Genomic DNA, 20,422 nt, shown 5'->3' with positions numbered 1-20,422 from the left:
TCAGGCCCTTCTGAGTGCATGGCCCTGTCACGTCCAGAATGCCGGCCCTGCCCATGCCGCTTTCCAGCTGGTGATGGCCCCACTCCCCTCTCCTGTCCTCAGCTACTTTCTTAGACAGCTCCTCGGGGCCTCCTGGCAGGAGCCCAGCCCCAGCCACCTCCAGAAGTTTCCAGGGCCCTGTTCAGTAGGCACTCAGCACAGATTCCCCAAGGTCCTGGGGGAATGTTCACCCTAGGCCACCACTCACATCCTTCTCAAATCAATGCACAGTTATCGAGCCCCACCTGGCTAAGCCTTAGGAAGGGAGGACAAGTGGATAAACGATCACTGCCCTCCAGGAGTTCAGTTTATAGCACAGCGAAGACTTGAACAAGAGCAGGACCAGACAAGAATCCTGTCAATTCAGAGAAAAATAATCACAGTTTATTAGGAAACCGAATTTCACAAAACAGAGAGCATAAGGATGGGCTTTGGTGAATGGGCAAGATTTGATTAACCCGATGAGGAAAGGGGCATTCAAGGAGGAGGCCATGGCATGGGCAAAAGCTTAGAGATAATAAAATGCATGGCACGTTCTAGAATCCTGAGTTGTACAGTTTGGCTGAGGTGTGCAGACGGTAAAATAGTGGGAAAAAGCTGGAAGGAAAATGTACAGAGAAGAGCTACAAGGGTAATGGTGAAGTGTTTGTACTCCCTTAGTGGAAACACCGAGGGGACTTTAGGTTGTGATGTTTAGGTTATTTGGGAGCAAAGGGAGAAGCCTTCCTCCCCTTGGCCCTCACAGCCTGCCCGAAGAGTGCAAAGCCTCACGATTTTGCAGAACAGGCCGCACCTAGCCCAGATTCTGGAGCTCATTCAGTCCACGCCTCTCGACCCACAGTTTGTCCTGAGCCCTGACAAAGGTCTGGCCCCGTCCTGCACTCGGAACGCGGAGCACCCGCAGCCGCAGGAGGATTCGCGCCGCAGTGCCCAAGCTGGTGTTGATGGGGGTTGCGGTTTCCTGCCACTCACTCCGCATAGGTCCTGTGGGGGGCGTGGGGATGCGGGGAGAGGGTTTCAGAATAGGATCCCGGACTGGGAGGGAAGGGACACCATCTGGGCACACCCAGTAGGTTCGACCGGAGGTGAAAAAAGAGTGGGTCCCATCCCCTGATGGCCCCGCTCGCTATCCACTTTAAGTTTAGATTATGGATATTTTCAAACATATTCAAAAATAGAAGAGTAGAATCATAACCCAAGTCCACATTGCCCAGCTTCAACAATTATCCCCTCCAAGCCAATCTTGTTTCAGCTAAACCTCTCCCACCACCCATTTTAAAGCCGGATGTGGGTGTCCTGAGGGAGGTGGAGGCGCCCCCAGTTGGAGAGCGGGTGCCCGTACCTCTGGAGGCTGAGGCACAACTGGGCTGGGAGTTGAGCGCGTACCGGGCAGGGGCCGCGGGGGAGCGGGGGCAGGGCCGGCGGGGCGGGGCCAGAAGCCCGGCGGGGTGGGGGGCGCTCTCCTAGTGACTCAAGGCGCGCAGCGCTGGGCGCAAAGCGCCAGTCTCCGCCTTGCAAGCTCGAGTGTGCCCGCTGCGCCGCCGCTGTCCGTACCTGCCGCCGCCGCCACCGCCACCGCCACCATGCCCAACTTCGCCGGCACCTGGAAGATGCGCAGCAGCGAGAATTTCGACGAGCTGCTCAAGGCACTGGGTAAGTGGGTGCAGATGGCGCGCCCCGACGGGGAGATGCGGCCCGGAGGTGCCCTGGTCCCGGAAGTGCCCCGGTCCTGGAGGGGGTGGAAGTTGGGGAGCCCAGGCAGGAGGGAGTCCCCGGGGCAACAGATCGCCTTGTCTCCCAGGCGCACCGGGTCTGGGAGAAGCTGGTAGAGATCCCGGAACCCACGCGTTCAGCGAACGTTTGCTGAATGTTTGGCGCCCTCCTCGATGGTGCGGACTTTATCTCGTGCTAGATCATAGCGAGGAGAGATTACTGGAGAGCAAGGAGGATCAGGGAATTAAATTTGGAGACTCAAATTTGAGACCAGGCTCTGCCACGAATTCACTGTGCAATTCGAGGAAAGTCGCTTACCCTCTCTGTGCCTCAGTTTCTCATCTCGAAAACAAGGGCGAGGGCGGGGAAACGAGTGGACCAATTTTAAGGCCCCTTTCTAAAGTTAGGGTATGAGCAGTGCCCGACCGGTCCCGAGACTGGCGGCGAGGCCCCGTGACCCGAGCCTGTGGTGCACCCTGCGCAGGTGTGAACGCCATGCTGAGGAAAGTGGCCGTAGCGGCTGCGTCCAAGCCGCACGTGGAGATCCGCCAGGACGGGGATCAATTCTACATCAAGACATCCACCACGGTGCGCACCACTGAGATCAACTTCAAGGTCGGAGAAGGCTTTGAGGAGGAGACCGTGGACGGACGCAAGTGCAGGGTGAGGCCCCAGAGCCAGTACAGCGTCCCCGGGTCCCCGCTCCATGCCCATGGCCCACTGCTGCTGGAGGAACCTAAGTCTCCCTTTGCAGCCTGTGGCGCGCCTTCCTTGCAGGGTGTGTACACTGGTTGTTTGCAGAGGGAGTTTGTGCATCCTAGTTGCCCCTGGCTCAAGACAAAGTATTACCTTCATTCCATCTTAACCCCATCCCTAAGCCGCCTCCCGGGGTGCTAACAGTCGCGCTTGAAGAGCGGGCTCTGGGTTGCGCCGCGCTCCCAGCAGTGGCTTTTGCAGCGGTTTGCGGCGCCAAGCGCAGGCGGCTCAGGAGGAGGAGGAGGTTGCAGGAGCCGCCAGGTTCTCTGTCGCAGGTGAAGCGGCAGCTCTTGCATTCCTTTCCCGCCGTATCCCCCGCGCCCGCCCGGGTCCCTGGGCCGCCTGGGTACGCTCTGGATCCAGTTTTAGCAGTCCCGATGGCCCCGTCACCTCTTCCTTCCCGCCCTCAGCCTGGTTCCTTAAAGGAACGGCGGAGTCTTTCCAAAGGCAAGGCAGGTTCTGGCTGGGAAAATGGACTAGTTGCCCTCTCTGAGTCCTCAAGGGCAAGAGTTTTTTTTATTTCTCCATACATCGGCCCAGGGATGAACCGGTGGATTGAAGCAAGGGGTTGGACATTCCTTTTTTGCATGAGCAAAAATTGCATTAGGTTAACCAGATGGAAAAATAATCACTGGTGCTACCACTTAGTTAAAAAGTGACAGAATGTCTCCCTCCCCTTCTCTAATTTTTTTTTTTTTTTAAAGAAAAAAGTCGTAACATTCCAGAGAGTGGGAAATTTGTTTCTTTCACCTTTCCTGAGCAGTCCCTGGTCTGATCTCAGAATGGGACTCTCTGGGCACTGGGCTTGGAAGGACAAAGGAACAAAGCCCCCCAGAAGCAGGCTGATCTAGGAGGCAATCTTTGGCTCCAGAATTGTCATAGCCTGGAAATGATCTCCACGCTTGGAGCGGGTGGGATCTGAAGCCTAAACTACACTGCAGAAACAAAGAGCAGGACAGCATAGAGTGAAGGGCTGGGAGTCTAAGAGAGGAGGCTTGGCAATAGGCAGGGCTCAGTCTGGGGACATCCAATGGTGGCTACTGCCAGAAAGGGTAATTCTGATTTAAAAAAAAAAACTAAAAGTTCACACAACAGCCGGGAGAGTGGGGCTTTATGCACCCCCCCATCCCCCCACACCTTGCCTAATGAATGTGTCCCATGTGTTAGTTAAAAACTGATTATGTGCACATTCAGCTCTCGCCCACCCCCCAGCCCAGCTGTACCACACTTAGCTTTGTGCAGACACTGGGGAAAACTTCAGGAAATTCCTCCTTTTGCCTCCCACCTCCAAAAGCATGAAGACCTTTCAGATTGATTTGCTTTTTAAATTTTTTCTAAAGGGATGTAACCGGGAAAGTGGCAGTATTTTAACCCTCAGAGCCAAAGACACCAAGGTTTATCAGTGTAGGGGTGCACTACATCTGATGAGGTTCCTATCCCAAAATCCGTGCAGGGCATCGTGCTCCTGATAGGCTGGTGACAGATGTGGTTACAAACTTGGTGTCTTAACTGTCGTAAAATCTTGTGGTTCTGATGTGAAGGTTCTTGCTTTTAAAATCCAAATTATGTTCACCTGAGGTCAGGAGTTCGAGACCAGCCTGGTGAAACCCCATCTCTACTAAATATACCAAAAAAATTAGCTGGGCGTGCTGGCAGGCACCTGCAATCCCAGCTACTCAGGAGGCTGAGACAAGAGAATTGCTTGAACCTGGGAGCTGGAGGTTGTAGGGAGCCGAGATCGTGCCACTGCACTCCAGCCTCAGCAACAGAAGGAGACTCCATCTCAAAAAAAAAAAATGAATAAAAATAAATAAAATCCAAATTGTTTGAAGGGGTAGCTAATTTTTGTATAAATGAATCATTTCATGCTCTAAATTTTATTCCTAGAGATGTAAAGCATGCCTAAGGCCTTGCTGCTTCAGTAAGAGATTGTGTGTGTGTGTGTGTGTGTGTGTGTGTGTGTGTGTGTGTGTTATACAAGGTGTATTTATACCCCATAAAATCTGTGACCAGCACTCTGAATTTGGACTTCATAAGGCTCAGTGGAGAAGAATCTGTGGCCTGCTGACAGGGACCATGTGTTGATTCTCTGCACAGCAATTATTTTTCAATGCTCATTGTTGCCCCTGCTCCCGCTGCTGAGACTCTAATTAATGTCACTAATGGTTTTCCCGCCTGCAGAGTTTAGCCACTTGGGAGAATGAGAACAAGATCCATTGCACGCAAACTCTTCTTGAAGGAGATGGCCCCAAAACCTACTGGACCCGTGAGCTGGCCAACGATGAACTTATCCTGGTAGGGAACCCTTGACCCTGAAATAATCCTGAAGTTCCCCCAGAGGGGGCCCGAGATGGGCCCCACAAATATGTCCTCCTCACTCGGCCGTTCAGAGAAAGACATCATTTGCCCTGGATTAAAATTAGAGCAGAAAACCCGAGATGACAGTTCAGGTCAGAGGAAATCATTGTTAAATGGTTGACAGGAAAGAGGAGTGGCTCAGAGGGGGGAATAGGGGCTAGAGACAGGCTGGAGTGCTTGCCACTATCCACACTAATACATCCCAGTGGCGGTGACATGCTTTAAGCCAAGCTCCCCTCTCATCAGGCTTGGAATGCTTAGGCTCTATGAGGTCCCCACGCTCACATGGCAGAAGGGATATTTTTTCATTCTCATTCCCCCTTTTGCTGGCTGGAAAAGGTTTCAGTAATTTTTATCACGTCTGCACTCAGAACCTTAGAGAACATTTTTACCTGTGATTTGCAAACTCCAATGGCCTTTGGGAGCCAGGCAATGAATGCTAATTTGGGAAGTGTCTGAGTATAACACAGTGTGGAGAGATAAACCCCTGTAGAACTAAAAAAGGTAGGCTTTTCCTTAAAAGTATTCAGATCCCAGCACTTTGCAGGGCCGAAACAGGTGGACCACCTGAGGTTGCGAGTTTGAGACCAGCCTGATCAATATGGAGAAACCCCATCTCTACTAAAAATACAAAATTAGCCGGGCGTGGTGGCATATGCTTGTAATCCTAGCTACTTGGGAAGCTGAGGCAGGAGATTCACTTGAACCCAGGAGGCGGAGGTTGCAGTGAGCTGAGATGGCACAACTGCACTCCAGCCTGGGCGACAGAGACTCTGTCTCTAAAAAAAAAAGTATTCAGACGAAAACATTTTAAACACCTGCTCCTAGCCAGACAAAACTTACCTAGTGAGGCCAAATTAGAAACCTCTATAATTTAAGCACACACTTCCTCCCCTTTTTTTAGGTAGAGAACAAAGGAAGGCCGAGGGCAGAACAATCCCCCTCACTCTCCCTTTGTGTTTCAGAACTGGGCCGGGATTGGTGGCTCACACCTGTAATCCCAGCACTTTGGGAGGCTGAGCCCAGGAGTTTGAGAACAGCCTGGGCAACATAGTGAGACCCCTGTCTCTACAAAAGAAAAAAAACTTAGCTGAGTGTGGTGGCACATGCTTGTAGTCTCAGCTACTCGGAGGCTGAAGTGGGAGGATCACTTGAGCCCGGGAGTTTGAGGCTGCAGTGAACTGTGATCGTGCCACTGCACTCTAGCCTGGGCAACAGAGCTGAGACCCTGTCTCAAAATTAAAAACAAAAACAAAAAAACTAATTAAGGTTTTTGCAACCACCCTTTTCTTCCAGACTAGAAAAGGGGAAAGCTGTTTTGGGTAACCAGGAAATTACATCCTTTGTTCTCCATTAGGTATTTTGTTAATCTCTGCTCCATCTTAGTGAGTGTCACCTTGAAATGTTGTGAATAGGAGACTGCCTGCTGAAGGATGCTAGGAAAGGACTTGCAGTGTGACCTGAGCATGGGCCCTCCCTTCCCAAGCTCTTCCCCCTGCTATACAATGAGGGGTTAAGCTGAAGTCTGATATCCCTGAGGTCCCTCTCAGCCTTGAAATTACATGTTTATTCTGCAAGAAGACCCTAAATTGAGCTATTACTTGAACTGAGACTGCTTGATCTTTCTCTCTCTCTCCTCTTGTCCTTCCCTGGGATGATTTAACATGCTTTCTCCTTTCTCAGAGAAAGGACTGCTTAATTTGCAACCTGGTTAATATTGTTTCCCGGGAAAGGATACTTGCTGGGCTTGGGGGAGCAATTTGAGGCTGAGACATGGAAATTTAGGAGAAAAGGCGTATATGTTTTACTGGTACCAGAGACAGCAAAGAGGGAGATGATTTTAGAGTTTTAGAATGTAGCTGAGGGTTCAGTAGGATCGGTTTGCTCTGAGAAAGAGTGATTTTATTAACCTCTGTAGTATACGAGCAGCTGGAGTCACAGGCCAAATTCTGCTAGATGGGCCCCATCACTTTCAAATCCTCCCTCCTCCCAACTTCAGCTCTATCCCTGCATCCTTCCCTGGCACAGCAAACATATATACAAGCCTCAAAGGGAAAGGGAGTATTAACTCTTGGCATTTTGGATCTGAAATGAGGGCTTTTGTTTCAAGAGTTATTATCATTAATAAATCTAAAACGCAGAGAGATGCAGTCTCTATATAACAAGAGGCAATTATTCTAGTTAAGTTGAAATAAGCTCTCCCAGCGCCAACAGTAAATTGCCCCCAGGCTATAAGTTGCCTTCCTTTGAAAACTGAGCATACTCCCACAAACCACTCTGGAATATTCTACGGAGTTTCTGTCGGGAACCTCTAAGCATAGTCTGCAGGCTGAGAAGGGCACTTCAAATGTGGTTGGAAATGCGGCGATTTCTTCTCATGTCATGAAGCTATGTGTTAGCTGGGGAGAGCTGTCAGCTAGTGAGAATAGTTTCTCCAGGGTACAGCATTAACTACCCAAATGCCGGCAGCCATTTGACAGTCCGTGGCTGTAGAACTCAAAGAATTATTGAAAATTAACATGGTTCTCAGGCATCCAGACATCTGCGAGGTAGACTTATGGTGGGAAAGTCAAGCCCCACACCCCCTAGCGTGCAGAATCACCTGCATTTCTTCCTAATAGAGAAGAGGCTAGGACAAAAGTGTCCAGGAGTGGGTATAATTGCCAGTCTGGTCAGCAGATCCCTAGCATGAAAAGAAGCTAGTGGCTGGGTGCAGTGGCTCATGCCTGTAATCCCAACACTTTGGGAGGCTGAGGCAGGTGGATCACTTGAAGTCAGGAGTTCGAGACCAGCCTGGCCAACATGGTGAAACCCCATCTCTACTAAAAATACCCCAAAATTAGCTGGGCGTGGTGGCATATGCCTGTAATCCCAGCTACTTGGGAGGCTGAGGCAGGAGAATCGCTTGAACCTGGGAGGCAGAGGTTGCAGTGAGCTGACATCACACCACTGCACTCCAGCCTGGGCAACAGAGTAAGGCTATCTCAAAAAGTAAAGAAGCTAGTGATGGGCATCTGCTTCCTCAGTCACTAAGGACCGGAAGTATTTCCCTGAAGCGCACGTGTCAGGATAATGTTTTAGCATAAGTTCTCTGAGAGCATCTCATGACCAACTAAGAGGGCAGGGTAAGAATATAAAGATCATAGGATAGCTAAATGCCTCGTTTAGTGGTTTTAACATCTCTTTAATTTCAGGCCACTTTGAGAATCTGAAAGATAAGGACCTTCTGGCACATAAATGTACATTTGCAAACAAACATACTCACATCAGGTTTACAGACTGGAGAATTTCTGTTTCTCGTTTGTTTTTTTTTTTTTTTAACATATATATTGCTTTCCCTGCTCTAACTGCCTGTGAGAGGCCCAGGAGAGCAGGCCTGTGAGTAATTGCTAGTTTTGGGGGAAAGTTGCGACAGTTTACTTATGGGCAATATCATTTCAGAGGCCAGCAGAAAAATGTCCTCCTCCATCTGTGCAATGATTCGTGTCCTCCCTACAGTAAACAAACAAAGAGCCATAGAATTTTAGCTGGAAGAGCCTTTGCAATGATCATCTTGTCAATTCCACCCCTCTCCTCAACACCAGCCCCTACCTGCCCCTTTCCCAAATAGGCCACGAGAGGAAAAATTTGCCCCAAGCTTAGCCAGCTGTGAGCTGCAGAGCTGGGTTTGGATGCCAATGCTGTGCTTTTGCAGCTGAGACCAATTTTCTAGCTTGCAGGTGACTTGAGTATTACATATACAGCATCTCAGCCTGTCTCCCAGGTTAGATGACTGCTTCCTGGAAAGCAGTTCTATTCCTTCTCCAAAGCAAGGAACAGAACTGGCTGGTGAGTGCTGGGCCCCATGACCCCAGCTGCTTGAGCTTCTTTCTATTTTGAAGTCATTTGAAAAGAGACAGAGCCACTTCAGAAATGTCCATTGTGACATTCTTTCCCTTTCAGTTTAATTTTAAAACCCAAACTCCTGGCATTTCTTATGTCAGCATTTTACAGGTTCCAGAAGCAAAGGAAAATGGTATATAACATAATTCTATACTCTGGTTACCTCTTTGCCAATAGCGCTTAAGGGGGAAAAAATATCCCTTAATGCTTAGCCTGAGCGCACACACAGGAAATTGAATGTCTGTTACAAAGAGTTTTTAACAGGGCAATAAGTGGCCTTATTAGTGATATGCTTTAAACATTTTTGCACAGGCATCTGCACTGATTGGTTTTCCTTTTCTTCTTCTCTGCAGACGTTCGGCGCCGATGACGTGGTCTGCACCAGAATTTATGTCCGAGAGTGAAGGCAGTTGGCTTGCTCCTACTTTCAGGAAGGGATGCAGGCTCCCCTGAGGAATATGTCATAGTTCTGAGCTGCCGGTGAACTGCCCTTTTCCCCTACCAGTATTAGGTGATCCCGTTTTCCCCATGACAATGTTGTAGTGTCCCCCACCCCCGCCCCAAAGGCCTTGGTGCTTCTTGTATCCCTAGTGCTCCATAGTTTGGCATTTGCATGGTTTCGAAGTCATTAAACTGGTTAGACGTGTCTCAACCTTTTCCCTTTTTTGGTTTGCCTCTTCAGTTTCAACATGGGAGTTATTGTGTACCTACTGTCCTTAGCACTGTGTTGGTCTGTGTGGTACTCTCGGCTTTGGCCTGCTGGCTTCGGTGTAGGGCTTTGAGCATACATCAGCAGTTGCAAGCTGGGCTTCTGCAGACTGGCTGGATCCAGACTGCAGATCCAGGTGTGACTGCACCTCCCAGTGTGGCTGTTCAATTGAATTACTTGGTATCCGTAGTTCCCAGCAGGAAAGGGCACATTTAAAAGGGGTTAACAGGGAAGAGCTCATAATGAAGGGACTGTTTATACTGGCAGGATGAATAGAGCCAGCAAAGGATGGGGAGGCACCCAAAGACAAGCAGTGGAGGGATTTACCCCCAGGCCTGAAGACAGAAGGGAAAGAGGGGTCACCAGACCATGAGAGCTATAACCTAGGAGAGGAGCCACTGCCAAAACCATGACCCCAGTGTTTATGGGGTCAGGGGAGACTTGGCTTGGAACAAGCGAGATAAATATCCCAATCTCCCACCTTTCAATCTCTACCTATTCTGTCCACTGGCCAAATCCAATAGGAATGGAGAGGGCAGGGAAGACAGTGCTGTTCACAAGGGTCACCCTCCCAGGTTGTGGTCAGGGAGAGAATGGATCCGAACATGCACATAGACAACAACCCACATAGCTGCTGACTTTTAAATTTGAAAATCAGTAGATTTCACATAATCTGAATCTCTATTTCCTTAAATGAAAAATTGGGAAAATCTGGCATCCCCAGACCTACATTCCCACAGGGTAACAACTGGCCAGGCAGCTTCCCCCTTTTTAAACAGAACTCATACCCTCTGCTTCCCCTTAGACCCCATCCTTGCCCCTGCTTCATTTACATTGCCTGCCTGGCTTCTGTCCTTGCCATCTAAGTGCCGAGACCAGCTCAGCTGGGGAGACCCTAACCCAGCAGTGCTAGAGGAATTAAAGACACACACACAGAAATATAGAGGTATGAAGTGGGAAATCAGGGGTCTCACAGCCTTCGGAGCTGAGAGCCCCGAACAGAGATTTACCCACGTATTTATTAACAGCAAGCTAGTCATTAACATTGTTTCTATAGATATTAACGTAACCAAAAGTATCCCTTATGGGAAACGAAGGGATGGGCCGAATTAAAGGAATAGGTTGGGCTAGTTAACTGCAGCAGGAGTATGTCCTTAAGGCACAGATCACACATGCTATTGTTTGTGGCTTAAGAATGCCTTTGGCCAGGCGCAGTGGCTCTCGCTTGTAATCCCAGCACTTTGGGAGGCTGAGGCGGGCGGATCACGAGGTCAGGAGATCGAGACCACAGTGAAACCCCGTCTCTACTAAAAATACAAAAAAAATTAGCCGGGCGTGGTGGCGGGCGCCTGTAGTTCCAGCTACTCAGGAGGCTGAGGCAGGAGAATGGCGTGAACCCAGGAGGTGGAGCTTGCAGTGAGTCAAGATCACGCCACTGCACTCCAGCCTGGGCGACAGAAGCGAGACTCCATCTCAAAAAAAAAAAAAAAAAAGAATGCCTTTAAGCGGTTCCTGGGCCAGGTGTTCCTTGCGCTCATTCCAGTAAACCCACAACCTTCCACCATGGGCGTTATGGCCATTATGAACATGTCACAGTGCTACACAGATTTTGTTTATGGCCAGTTTGGGGGCCAGTTTATGGCCAGATTTTGGGGAGCCTGTTCCCAACACTAAGCACACGGATTCTCAGCAAAGCTGGGTCAGAGTGGGCCATCCAACAGTGTTTGGGCAAGAGTGAGGCCAGGAGACCCCCAGAGAGCTCATACTCTGGCAAGGCAGACACCCAAGGCCCAGGTGCTATCACCTGAGTGTGAATGAGGACACAGTTTACCTGAGGCTTCACCCTGCCCCCCTCCCCCAGCCCAGAACCCTAGGCCGAAAGGATAAAAACACACACAGGATGAAAACCTACACAAATCCACATTTGCTTATGGAGGACCTCAGCCCTCCACTCAGACTCTAGCTACCTACATGTGGAACTCACAGGGGACAAATCTCTTGCAGAATAGAACACATCTCACATCCTGAGCCTGCTTGTTGGGGCTCTATGCACTGCCTCTGCTGTGATGCCACCCATGAAAGTGCCGGTGGCTCTGCCAGCAGACTGCTTCCCACGGTCCCAAAGCCACCAGGCCCTGATGCATCAGAATGGGGCTGGATTCTGGGTCAGAGTCAGGAGAAAACCTGACACTGGGCTATCCTTGGTCCTCAGGTCCCTGAGGCACCTTGGCTTGTGTCCAGAACCTCTCAGAGTCCCTCATGAGAAGAGCTTCTTCAACTTCTAGCTCTAACCCAGTGCCTCTGGGGCCAGTGAATGCAGGCACCATGCCATTCCCTCCTCTATGCTTGCTTCGCCTCTCTGGGGCTGCACTGCTCACCAGAAACAGCCAAGTCCACTCTCAGTACTCTACAAAACAGAGTTCCTTGTGGCAGAGAGTGGTGTGCCAGAGGAGTTGCCCCATAGCTTCTTAGAGGAAGGGGCTGGCCCAGGGCCTCTAAGGATAGGGAGGACATGGATTAGTATGCAGTGGAGAGAAATGTAACTGGAGGGCCCACCTGAGTGTGAATGTGCTAATTTAATTTCTAATTCAATTAGAAACTGCGGGGACATGACCGGGCATGGTGGCTCACACCTATAATCCCAGCACTTTGGGAGGCCAAGGTGGGTGGGTCACCTGAGGTCAGGAGTTCGAGACCAGCCTGGCCAACGTAGCAAAATCCCGCCTCTACTTAAAATACAAAAATTAACAGGATGTGGTGGTGGGTGCCTGTAATCCCAGCTACTCAGGAGGCTGAGGCAGGAGAATCACTTGAACCCAGGAGGCGGAGGTTTCAGTGAGCCAAGATCGTGCCCTTGAACTCCAGCGTGGGCAACAAGACCAAAACTCCATCTCAAAAAAAAGAAAGAAAGAAAGAAAGTGTGGGGACTGAGCTGGCCACACAGGGCAAGGCAAGTAGTCATGCCGGATGGATGACGCTGGGATATCTGGACTCTGCCCGTAGGTATTGGGTACTCATTGACACTGTGGATGGATTGGGTGAGGCCTCAGACATCTTGGTTTACACCCTTTCCCAGTTCCCACTGCTTCATTGCCTTCTCCATATCTAGATTTGCTCCATAAAAGCACTGCCCTGCCATACATTGATGATTCTATATAAAAGACCTGGTCTGACTGAAGGGAGGATGAAGGCCTTTCTTTTCCTCACGAGTTTTCTTCAGATCAGCTTTCACAAGGGTTGAGGAACAGAGCAGAGTAAAGGAGGCTACCAGCTGTAACTCTCATCCTGCCTGACAGTCAACAGGCATGGGTGGGGGTATTTGGATGACTAGATGAAGTGACAGCAAGTGCCAGCAGTTCACTTAGACTCAGAACTCTGGATGCATCCTGGTTCTCTTGAATTTTGTTCCTTCTGCATTTTCCAGGAGGCAGAGGTTGCAGTGAGCCAGGATCAGGCCACTGCACTTCATATCCAGCCCTAAGTGACAGAGCTAGACTCCATCTCAAGAAAAAAAAGAAATGTATTGACTTTTTTGGTTGTGAGGAATGTTGGGGAAGCTCTCAGGACAGAAGGAGGAGCTGCAAGAACTGAGCTTTAGGGCCAAAAATCTGAACCCACAGGCCCCTAAAATCCTTGTTTCCATCTGTGTCTCACTCCATCTTGATTTCCTTATGCAGCGGGTTTGAGTCACATGATAACCCCTGAACCAATCACAATTAGGGAGGAATATAGTACAATGATTGGCCAGGCCTGAGTCATGTGATTCCCCCCTCCCCGCCCCCACCCCAAGCCAGAAATAGAGCCTGGGAAACAGATGAAGAGGAATAGGGGAAAACGGACTGGGTAGGTGTGAACTGTGGTTAACACCATCCACCAAGCTGGCTAGAAGAACTTGGGTAACTTATGTTAAGTGCTGGGAGCTTTATAGATTCCCACGTAAACCTTGCCCTCCAGCCACATGGGTCCAAACCCTGAACCCACTCCTCTGGACCTCTCTGATCTTTTACATGTTCAAGGCCAGCACCCTCCATTGGGGCACCTTCTCTGCCTGTCCCTATCCCCAGAAGTGGGAGGGTATTTTTGTTTTTGTTTTATTTTTTGTTTTTGTTTTTTGAGACAGGGTCTTGCCCTGTTACCCAGGCTGGAGTGCAGTGGAGTAATCACGGTGTGATCATGGCTCACTGCAGCCTTGAACTCCTGGGTTCAAGCAATCCTCCTGCCTCAGCCTCCCAAGTAGCAAGGACCACAGGTGTGTGCCACCATGCCTGGCTAATTTTTGTTTTTTTTGTAGAGACTGGGTCTCACTATGTTGCCCAGGCTGGTCTTGAACTCCCGACCACCTCCTGCCTTGGCTTCCCAAAGTGCTGAGATCACCGGTGTGAACCACTGTGCCTGGCCCAAAAGTACACTGCTCAGGTGACAAGTGCACCAAAATCTCAGAAATTACCACTAAAGTACTTATCCATAGGCCGAGTGCAGTGGCTCATGCCTATATTCCCAGCACTTTGAGAGGCCGAGGCGGGCAGATCACTTAAGGTCAAGAGTTTGAGACCAGCCTGGCCAACATGGTGAAACCCCATCTCTACAAAACATACAAAACTTAGGCATCGTTGTGTGCACCTGAAATCGCAGTTACTCAGGAGGCTGAGGCAGGAGAATCGCTTGAACCCTGGGAGGCGGAGGTTGCAGTGAGCTGAGATGGTGGCGCTGCATTCCAGCCTGGGCAACAGAGTGAGATTCTGTCTCAAAAAAAAAAAACAAAACAAAAAACTTATCCGTGTAACCAAAAACTACCTGTTACCCCAAAACTACTGAAATAAAATAATTAAAAAAAAAAGAGGAGCAGAAGGGAGAGGAGGAGGGCAGGTAACCCCTGTTTGTTTAAGCCGGTTTTTCAGTGGTTTCTGTACTTGCACCTAAAAGTATTTCTAACTGATACACTGAGGTAACCTAAAGAAGGACAGAGGCTTGTAGATTTGTCTAGCTGGCAGATTTCTAGTCATCTGTCTTGATCATGACTACCAGTGCCATGGAACTAGACAATGTGCCATCTTGCTCAAAAGAAACAATGAAGTTAACATATTTTATGGATGGTAAGACCCCATTCCTATGGTAACATCTCTCTCAATCTCCTCTTCAGTCTCTTCTCATCGCCATAAGAGCCAGAGTTTCATAGTACACAGCAAGGATATTATCAGTGAAAATAATATGGGGCAGTAAGTCTACAAATGCAGGCTTCACACTCCAACCCAACCCCATCCACTCCTTTCAGAGGCACCCCCTCCTCTGGGAGCACCCTCCAGGGATCTTCCTTCCTTCCAGCACTTTACTGTAACTATCCATTAGTGTCAGAAAGTCCCCAGATCTTGTCAAAAACATCACTTACATCTATATCTGCCCTCCCGAATGTCCAGCAAAGTGTCCTATAAAATAAATGTGGGATGTCATTGGGTGAAAAATTAATCTTCACAAAGTCCCCAAAGGGTCAAATAAACGCATCTCAGAGTAGAGTTGAAATTACAAACCCTTACATTGGGTGGGCAGTTGTGCTTAAACCAACCCATGAGAGCCTCTCTCCCCTTTTAAGCAACTCCAACTGCTAGGAGATGGAACTCAGAAACAGGAAACGACTTGGCCAGAGCCATCATTTTAGGTGCTTGTCAAGATCAAGAGGATGGCCAGTGTGGTGGCTCGTGGCTGTAATCTTGGCACTTTGGGAGGCTGAGATGGACAGATCACTTGAGCCCAGGAGTTCGAGACCAGCCTGGGCAACATAGTGAAACCCCATCTCTACCAAAAAAAAAAAAAAACGAAAACAAAAATTAGCCAGGCGTGGTGGCGCATGCCTGTAGTCCCAGCTACTCCTGAGGCTGAGGTGGGAGGATGGCCTGAGCACAGGAGGCGAAAGTTACAGTGAGCCGAGATGGCACCACTGCACCCCAGCCTGGACAACAGAGGGAAACTCGGTCTAAAAAAACAATAATAATAATAATAAAATAAAAAATAAAAAATTCTACCTATAGTATCTCTAAATGTTAATAATTCCCTTAAAATAACAATAAAAACGTTATCACACCTTAAAATTAACAAATCCTAGTATCATCAAAGATCCTACCAGTGTTCAGATTTTCCCGATTGTCTTTTTTACCTCCTTGCTCAAATCAGGATTGAAATAACTATAAATCTCTTTGAATCTATAAATTTTCCTCTGCCTCGCTTTATTTTTTGTATTGTATTTTGTGGAGAAACTGGTTGTCCTGCAGAGCTTCACACAGTCTAGATTTTGATGGTTGTATTTCTGTGATGTTACTTAACATGTTCTCTGTCTTCTGTATGTTTCTGTAGATTGGCAGCTCTAGAAGCTCAGCCATACTCAAGGGTGATGTTTTGGCAAGAGTACTTCATAGGTGGTATGCTCTCCTCCCTTAGGAAGACTGAAAACACCTGGTTGTCTCTTTCGTTCTTTTTTTTTTTTGAGACGGTCTCGCTCTGCCGCCAGGCTGGAATGCAGTGGCATGATCTTGGCTCACTGCGACCTCCGCCTCCTGGGTTCAAGCAATTCTCCTGCCTCAGCCTCCCGAGTAGCTAGAACTACAGGCACGTGCCACCACACCCAACTAATTTTTTTGTATTTTTAGTAGAGACGGGGTTTCATCATGTTGGCCAGGATGGTCTTGATCTCTTGACCTTGTGATCTGTCTGCCTCGGCCTCCCAAAGTGCCAGGATTACAGGTGTGAGCTGCCGCCCCTGGCCCTGATTGTCTGTTTCTATGATGTTAACAGCCATTGGTGATCATCGGCTACATTTATAGTTCTCATTAGAGGTTGAAACATGGGGATATTCTAATTCTACCTACTTCGTTTATGAGCTGGAATACTTCCATAAAAAGATACTTGATCGGTGAGTTCAAGACCAGCCTGGCCAACATGGAGAAACCCTGTCTCTACTAAAAATACAAAAAATTAGCCGGGCGTGGTGGCAGGTGCCTGTAATCCCAGCTACTCGGGAGGCTGAGGCAGAGAATTGCTTGAACCTGAGAGGCAGAGGTTGCAGCGAGCCGAGATCACGCCACTGCACTCCAGCCTCAGCCTCGGCGACAGAGCGAGACTTCATCTCAGAAAAAAAGAAACAAAGAAATACTTGCTCTCATCTACTATGTGGTTGTCCTGAGGTACAGTATGCATAGGAAAGACAGAATAAATACTTGATTCTTTCCCTGTATTTACCAGTTTTTAGAGCAATGAATTGGTTTTCCTGGCATCCTTCAAAAGTGACCAACGCGTTTTTCTGTTTTTTATTTTCTTCTTTTTTCAGACAAGGTCTCATTCTGTTGCCCAGGCTGGATTGCAGTGGTATGATCATGGCTTACTATAGCCTTGACCTCCTGGGCTCACGCAGTCCTCCCACCTCAGTCTCCTGAGTAGCTTGGGACTACAGGCACACACCACCATGCCTGGCTCATTTAAAACAAATTTATTGTTGTTTAGAAATGGGGGTCTTGCTATGTTGCCCAGGCTTATCTCGAACTCCTGGGCTCAAGCAATCCTCCTGCCTCAGCCTCCCAAAGTGCTGGGATTACAGGCATGAGACACTGTGCCCTAGCCATTGTTTTCCTTTTTTAATATCATTATGAATTTATGGATTTAAACATATTTGATATGCTTAATGGGAAAAATAAAAGCTATATGCTTAGCTCTTTCCAGGGAAAAAAAAAAAAACAAACCAAAACCCTAGAGGACACACACCAAACCATTAAGAGTGGTTACATCTGAGAGACCGTTTTACTCTCATTATTTCTGTATTGTTGACATTCATTTATAATGCACATGTATGGCTTTTGTAATTTAAAACATATTTGATATGTTTCAATTCAATGTAGTTATTGTCCTCATTGATGCTGAAAGTGACCCATCTTTGGCCAGTGGGAGCTTCTTTATATTGGCTCTTGAGTCTTGGTAGGACCCTAGTTATCTTTGATAACTTCTTTGCTGTTTATTCTAATAAGATACTCCAGCCCATTTCCTGTTCCAGACCTGGAATCAGCCATTTTTCCAAGGAGCCTAGTTGTGGAGACATGGCATTTAGAAACCACAATCTGGGGGCCACGAGATGGGCCTACTTTTGATTCTAAGATAGAAGCCAGAGTTTTAGGTCCCAAGAGGCAGGTCACAGACAAAACACTTACTCTGGGGCGGGTTCTGTGGCTCACACGTATAATCCCAGCACTTTGGGAGGCCGAGGTGGGTGGATTGCTTGAGCCCATGAGTTCGAGACCAGCCTGGGCAACATAGCAAGACCTCATCTCTACAAATAATTTTAAAAATTAGCTGGATGTGGTGGCATGTACCTGTGGTCCCAGCTACCTGGGAGACTGAGGCGAGAGGATTGCTAGAGCCTGGGAAGTAGAGGCTACAGTGAGCTGTGACTGCACCACTGCACTCCAGTCTGGGTGACACCATAAGATCCCAATTCAAAAACACAAAAACAAAAAAAAAGTTACTCTGTACTCCTTTGTTCCCATTATCTTCTGCCCAAGACAACGCTAAACAGTATTCAGATGTTGCCAGCACTGTGTTCAGCTATCTGAGGATGACATCTCTTCCTTTTTACTCAGAAATCGGAGTGGTTTTTGACTAATCCATTTGTGGCAGGGGATGGAGGTGGGGGCAGTAGACTTGGAAACATTTGTCTGTAAGTCAGCACCAGGCTGTGAGGACAACTGCTTCAAAGAGAACAGGACTTGATGGGCAGTGGTCACTTCCAATCAAATCTCCATTAGCTCATTGGAGGCAGGATTAACATTCCATTCTGTAGTAGGAAGATTAAGCGTAATTTCTGGGCAAAGAGCAAATTCTCACAAGGATTCTGCAAACATGTTATATTTGTTACAACTGGGTAATTCATCTTTCTGGGAAAATTACCTGCAGGACTTCGAGGAATTTGCTTAATAAAAAAAATAGATGACAGTCACAATTTTATAATTCCATTTGTTTTCACAAGCCAGGAAAACTCATCAATTATGGTGAGTGAAGGGGGGCTGGGTTCGTAAAGTGGAATTTGACCAAGGTCTCTCAGAATAGCCATACTCCAGGGAAGTGGGATTTGGAGATACTAACATAAAAAAAAAAAAAACTATTGGCTTCAGAAACAATGTGTAGGAAAAAATTATTGAGTTATGAACTCTTACAAAGAACATAATGAGAAGTGAAAACCCTGAGAAAGTTTGGGAAAACATCCAATCCTCAGAATACACGAAATAAAATTGAGGATTTTTTTTCTCTTTCCTACTATTAGGAATAGGTTCAGAAAAATGTTGTTAAGTTCCCTTTATCGCCATTTAAAAAAATTGTTGCTGTTTTCTTTGTTTTTGATGAATGTGGTAGTATAGTTCAATGCAGAGAGCATGCCGGGAAACCAGGGTTGTAAGTCCTGGCTCTGCCACTAATTTGCTCCGTGAAGCTACCTGCTCTTTCTTGTACCCTCCCTGGGTCTCCAGTTGCCCATCTGTAGAAAGCAGAGGTTGCTAAACATGGGCAGTGGCTGGGAGGGCTGCATGTGAGTCACCAGGGACAGCCCAAGTATCCACCAACAGGGAAATGGTTAAGTCATCCACAACAAGCCACACAATGGAATTCTCTGCAGCTGTAGAACAGAGTGAGGTAGACATATGTGTACTGATGTGGAAAGATGTCTAAGCTATATTCGGTTTTTTGTTTTTTTTTTAAGTGAGTGGGGATCTAGTTTAATGGGAAAAATAAAAGCTATATGCTTAGCTCTTTCCAGGGGAAAGAAAAAAAAAAAAAGCCAAAACCCTAGAGGACACACACCAAACCACTAAGAGCGGTTACCTCTGAGAGACCGTTTTACTCTCATTATTTCTGTATGGTTGGGATTCATTTATAATGAGCATGTACGACTTTTGTAATTTTAAACAAGTTTTCACTTAAAAAGAGATTCTGATTCTCTTTATCTGGGTTGGAGCCCAGGAATCATAATTTCTTTGCGTTCCCCAGGTGATTTCTGATAGAACCACTGAACCAATGGTCACAGAGGTCTTTTCCAGCTTTAACACTCTATGACTCCACAAAGTTTATTTGGCTCATGACTGGAAAAAGGAAAAGAAGAACCAAACAGGAGAAAAGGAGACACCAAGAAGGAAAGCACAACATCGGAAGCATAAATAATCATTACCAAGGTGCATGTCTCTGCATGGTTTCTGGTGCCCCTTTACAAATGTATCCTATGTGTGACACACAGCAACCCGGGGGTCTAAGCAGGGCAGGTATCAGGACTGTCCCCATTTTACAGACGGGGATGCTGGAGTTCAAAGAAGTTAAGTCCTTTGAGTAAATTATCCAGTTTGTAAATGGCAGAGCTGGGATTACAACCTCAGGATGTCTGACTCCAGGGCCAATGCTCTTGCCCTCCCATCAGCCATTAGGGACACAAAATATTTTCCTTACTGTGGTCATCAAGCATTATGTTTATGGCTTAATAAAAAAAAAAGTTATTTCATAGAAAAGGAGGGAGGGAGAAAGCATAACAATCACTGACATTTAATAAGGGCTTACTATGTTCCAGGTCCTGTGCTAAGCACTTTGCATGCATTTTCACCTTTCTTCCTGCAGTAAGCCAACTAGGTAGCTACTGTTTTCATTCCCACTTTACAGATGATCAAACTGAGGCTCAGAGAGGTTAAATAATTCACCCAAAGTGAATCAAAGTTAGTACTGGGATTGAATCCAGGTCTTCTATCTGAATAAATGAAACAGAGAAAGAAAAGGGAAGGGGGAGGAAAGTGACGGAGAAGTGGGTGTGATTTTCCTGTCTCCATGGGGCTCCTGTTTCTTAGGGCTGTCATCACCCCACATGGCAAGGGCTCCTCGGGGCCTTTCAGAAGGAAAGCTCGACCTTACTGCCCAGCCCAGCACTGCCGGGCTGTCAGCCAGCCTCTCTCCCGCAGT

The 20,422-nt window shown here is 47.8% G+C and overlaps 1 protein-coding gene across 1 annotated transcript; it reads left to right on the top strand.

Annotated features, from left to right (window-relative positions):
- Positions 1-1,541: 1,541 nt before the first annotated feature.
- CRABP1 (cellular retinoic acid binding protein 1) lies at positions 1,542-9,400 on the top strand. The gene is made up of 4 exons (XM_032174392.2): positions 1,542-1,692; positions 2,237-2,415; positions 4,690-4,803; positions 9,102-9,400. Exons 1-4 carry the CDS (start codon positions 1,623-1,625, stop codon positions 9,150-9,152), a joined length of 414 nt encoding a protein of 137 aa, XP_032030283.1. The 5' UTR covers positions 1,542-1,622; the 3' UTR covers positions 9,153-9,400.
- The last annotated feature ends 11,022 nt before the right edge of the window (positions 9,401-20,422 follow it).

Source organism: Hylobates moloch, unplaced genomic scaffold (assembly GCF_009828535.3).
Source record: "Hylobates moloch isolate HMO894 unplaced genomic scaffold, HMol_V3 SCAFFOLD_14, whole genome shotgun sequence".
NCBI classification, from domain to species: Eukaryota; Metazoa; Chordata; class Mammalia; order Primates; family Hylobatidae; genus Hylobates; species Hylobates moloch.
Note: the sequence above shows the minus strand (reverse complement) of the source record. Positions and strands in the feature narration are given on the sequence as shown.

Excerpts from the sequence above, each read along its gene's own strand:
- CRABP1 (XM_032174392.2), top strand. The coding sequence starts at position 1,623 with ATGCCCAACTTCGCCGGCACCTGGAAGATGCGCAGCAGCGAGAATTTC. Across the intron at positions 1,693-2,236 it reads CGAGCTGCTCAAGGCACTGG|GTGTGAACGCCATGCTGAGG; the intron begins GTAAGTGGGTGC and ends CACCCTGCGCAG. Across the intron at positions 2,416-4,689 it reads TGGACGGACGCAAGTGCAGG|AGTTTAGCCACTTGGGAGAA; the intron begins GTGAGGCCCCAG and ends TCCCGCCTGCAG.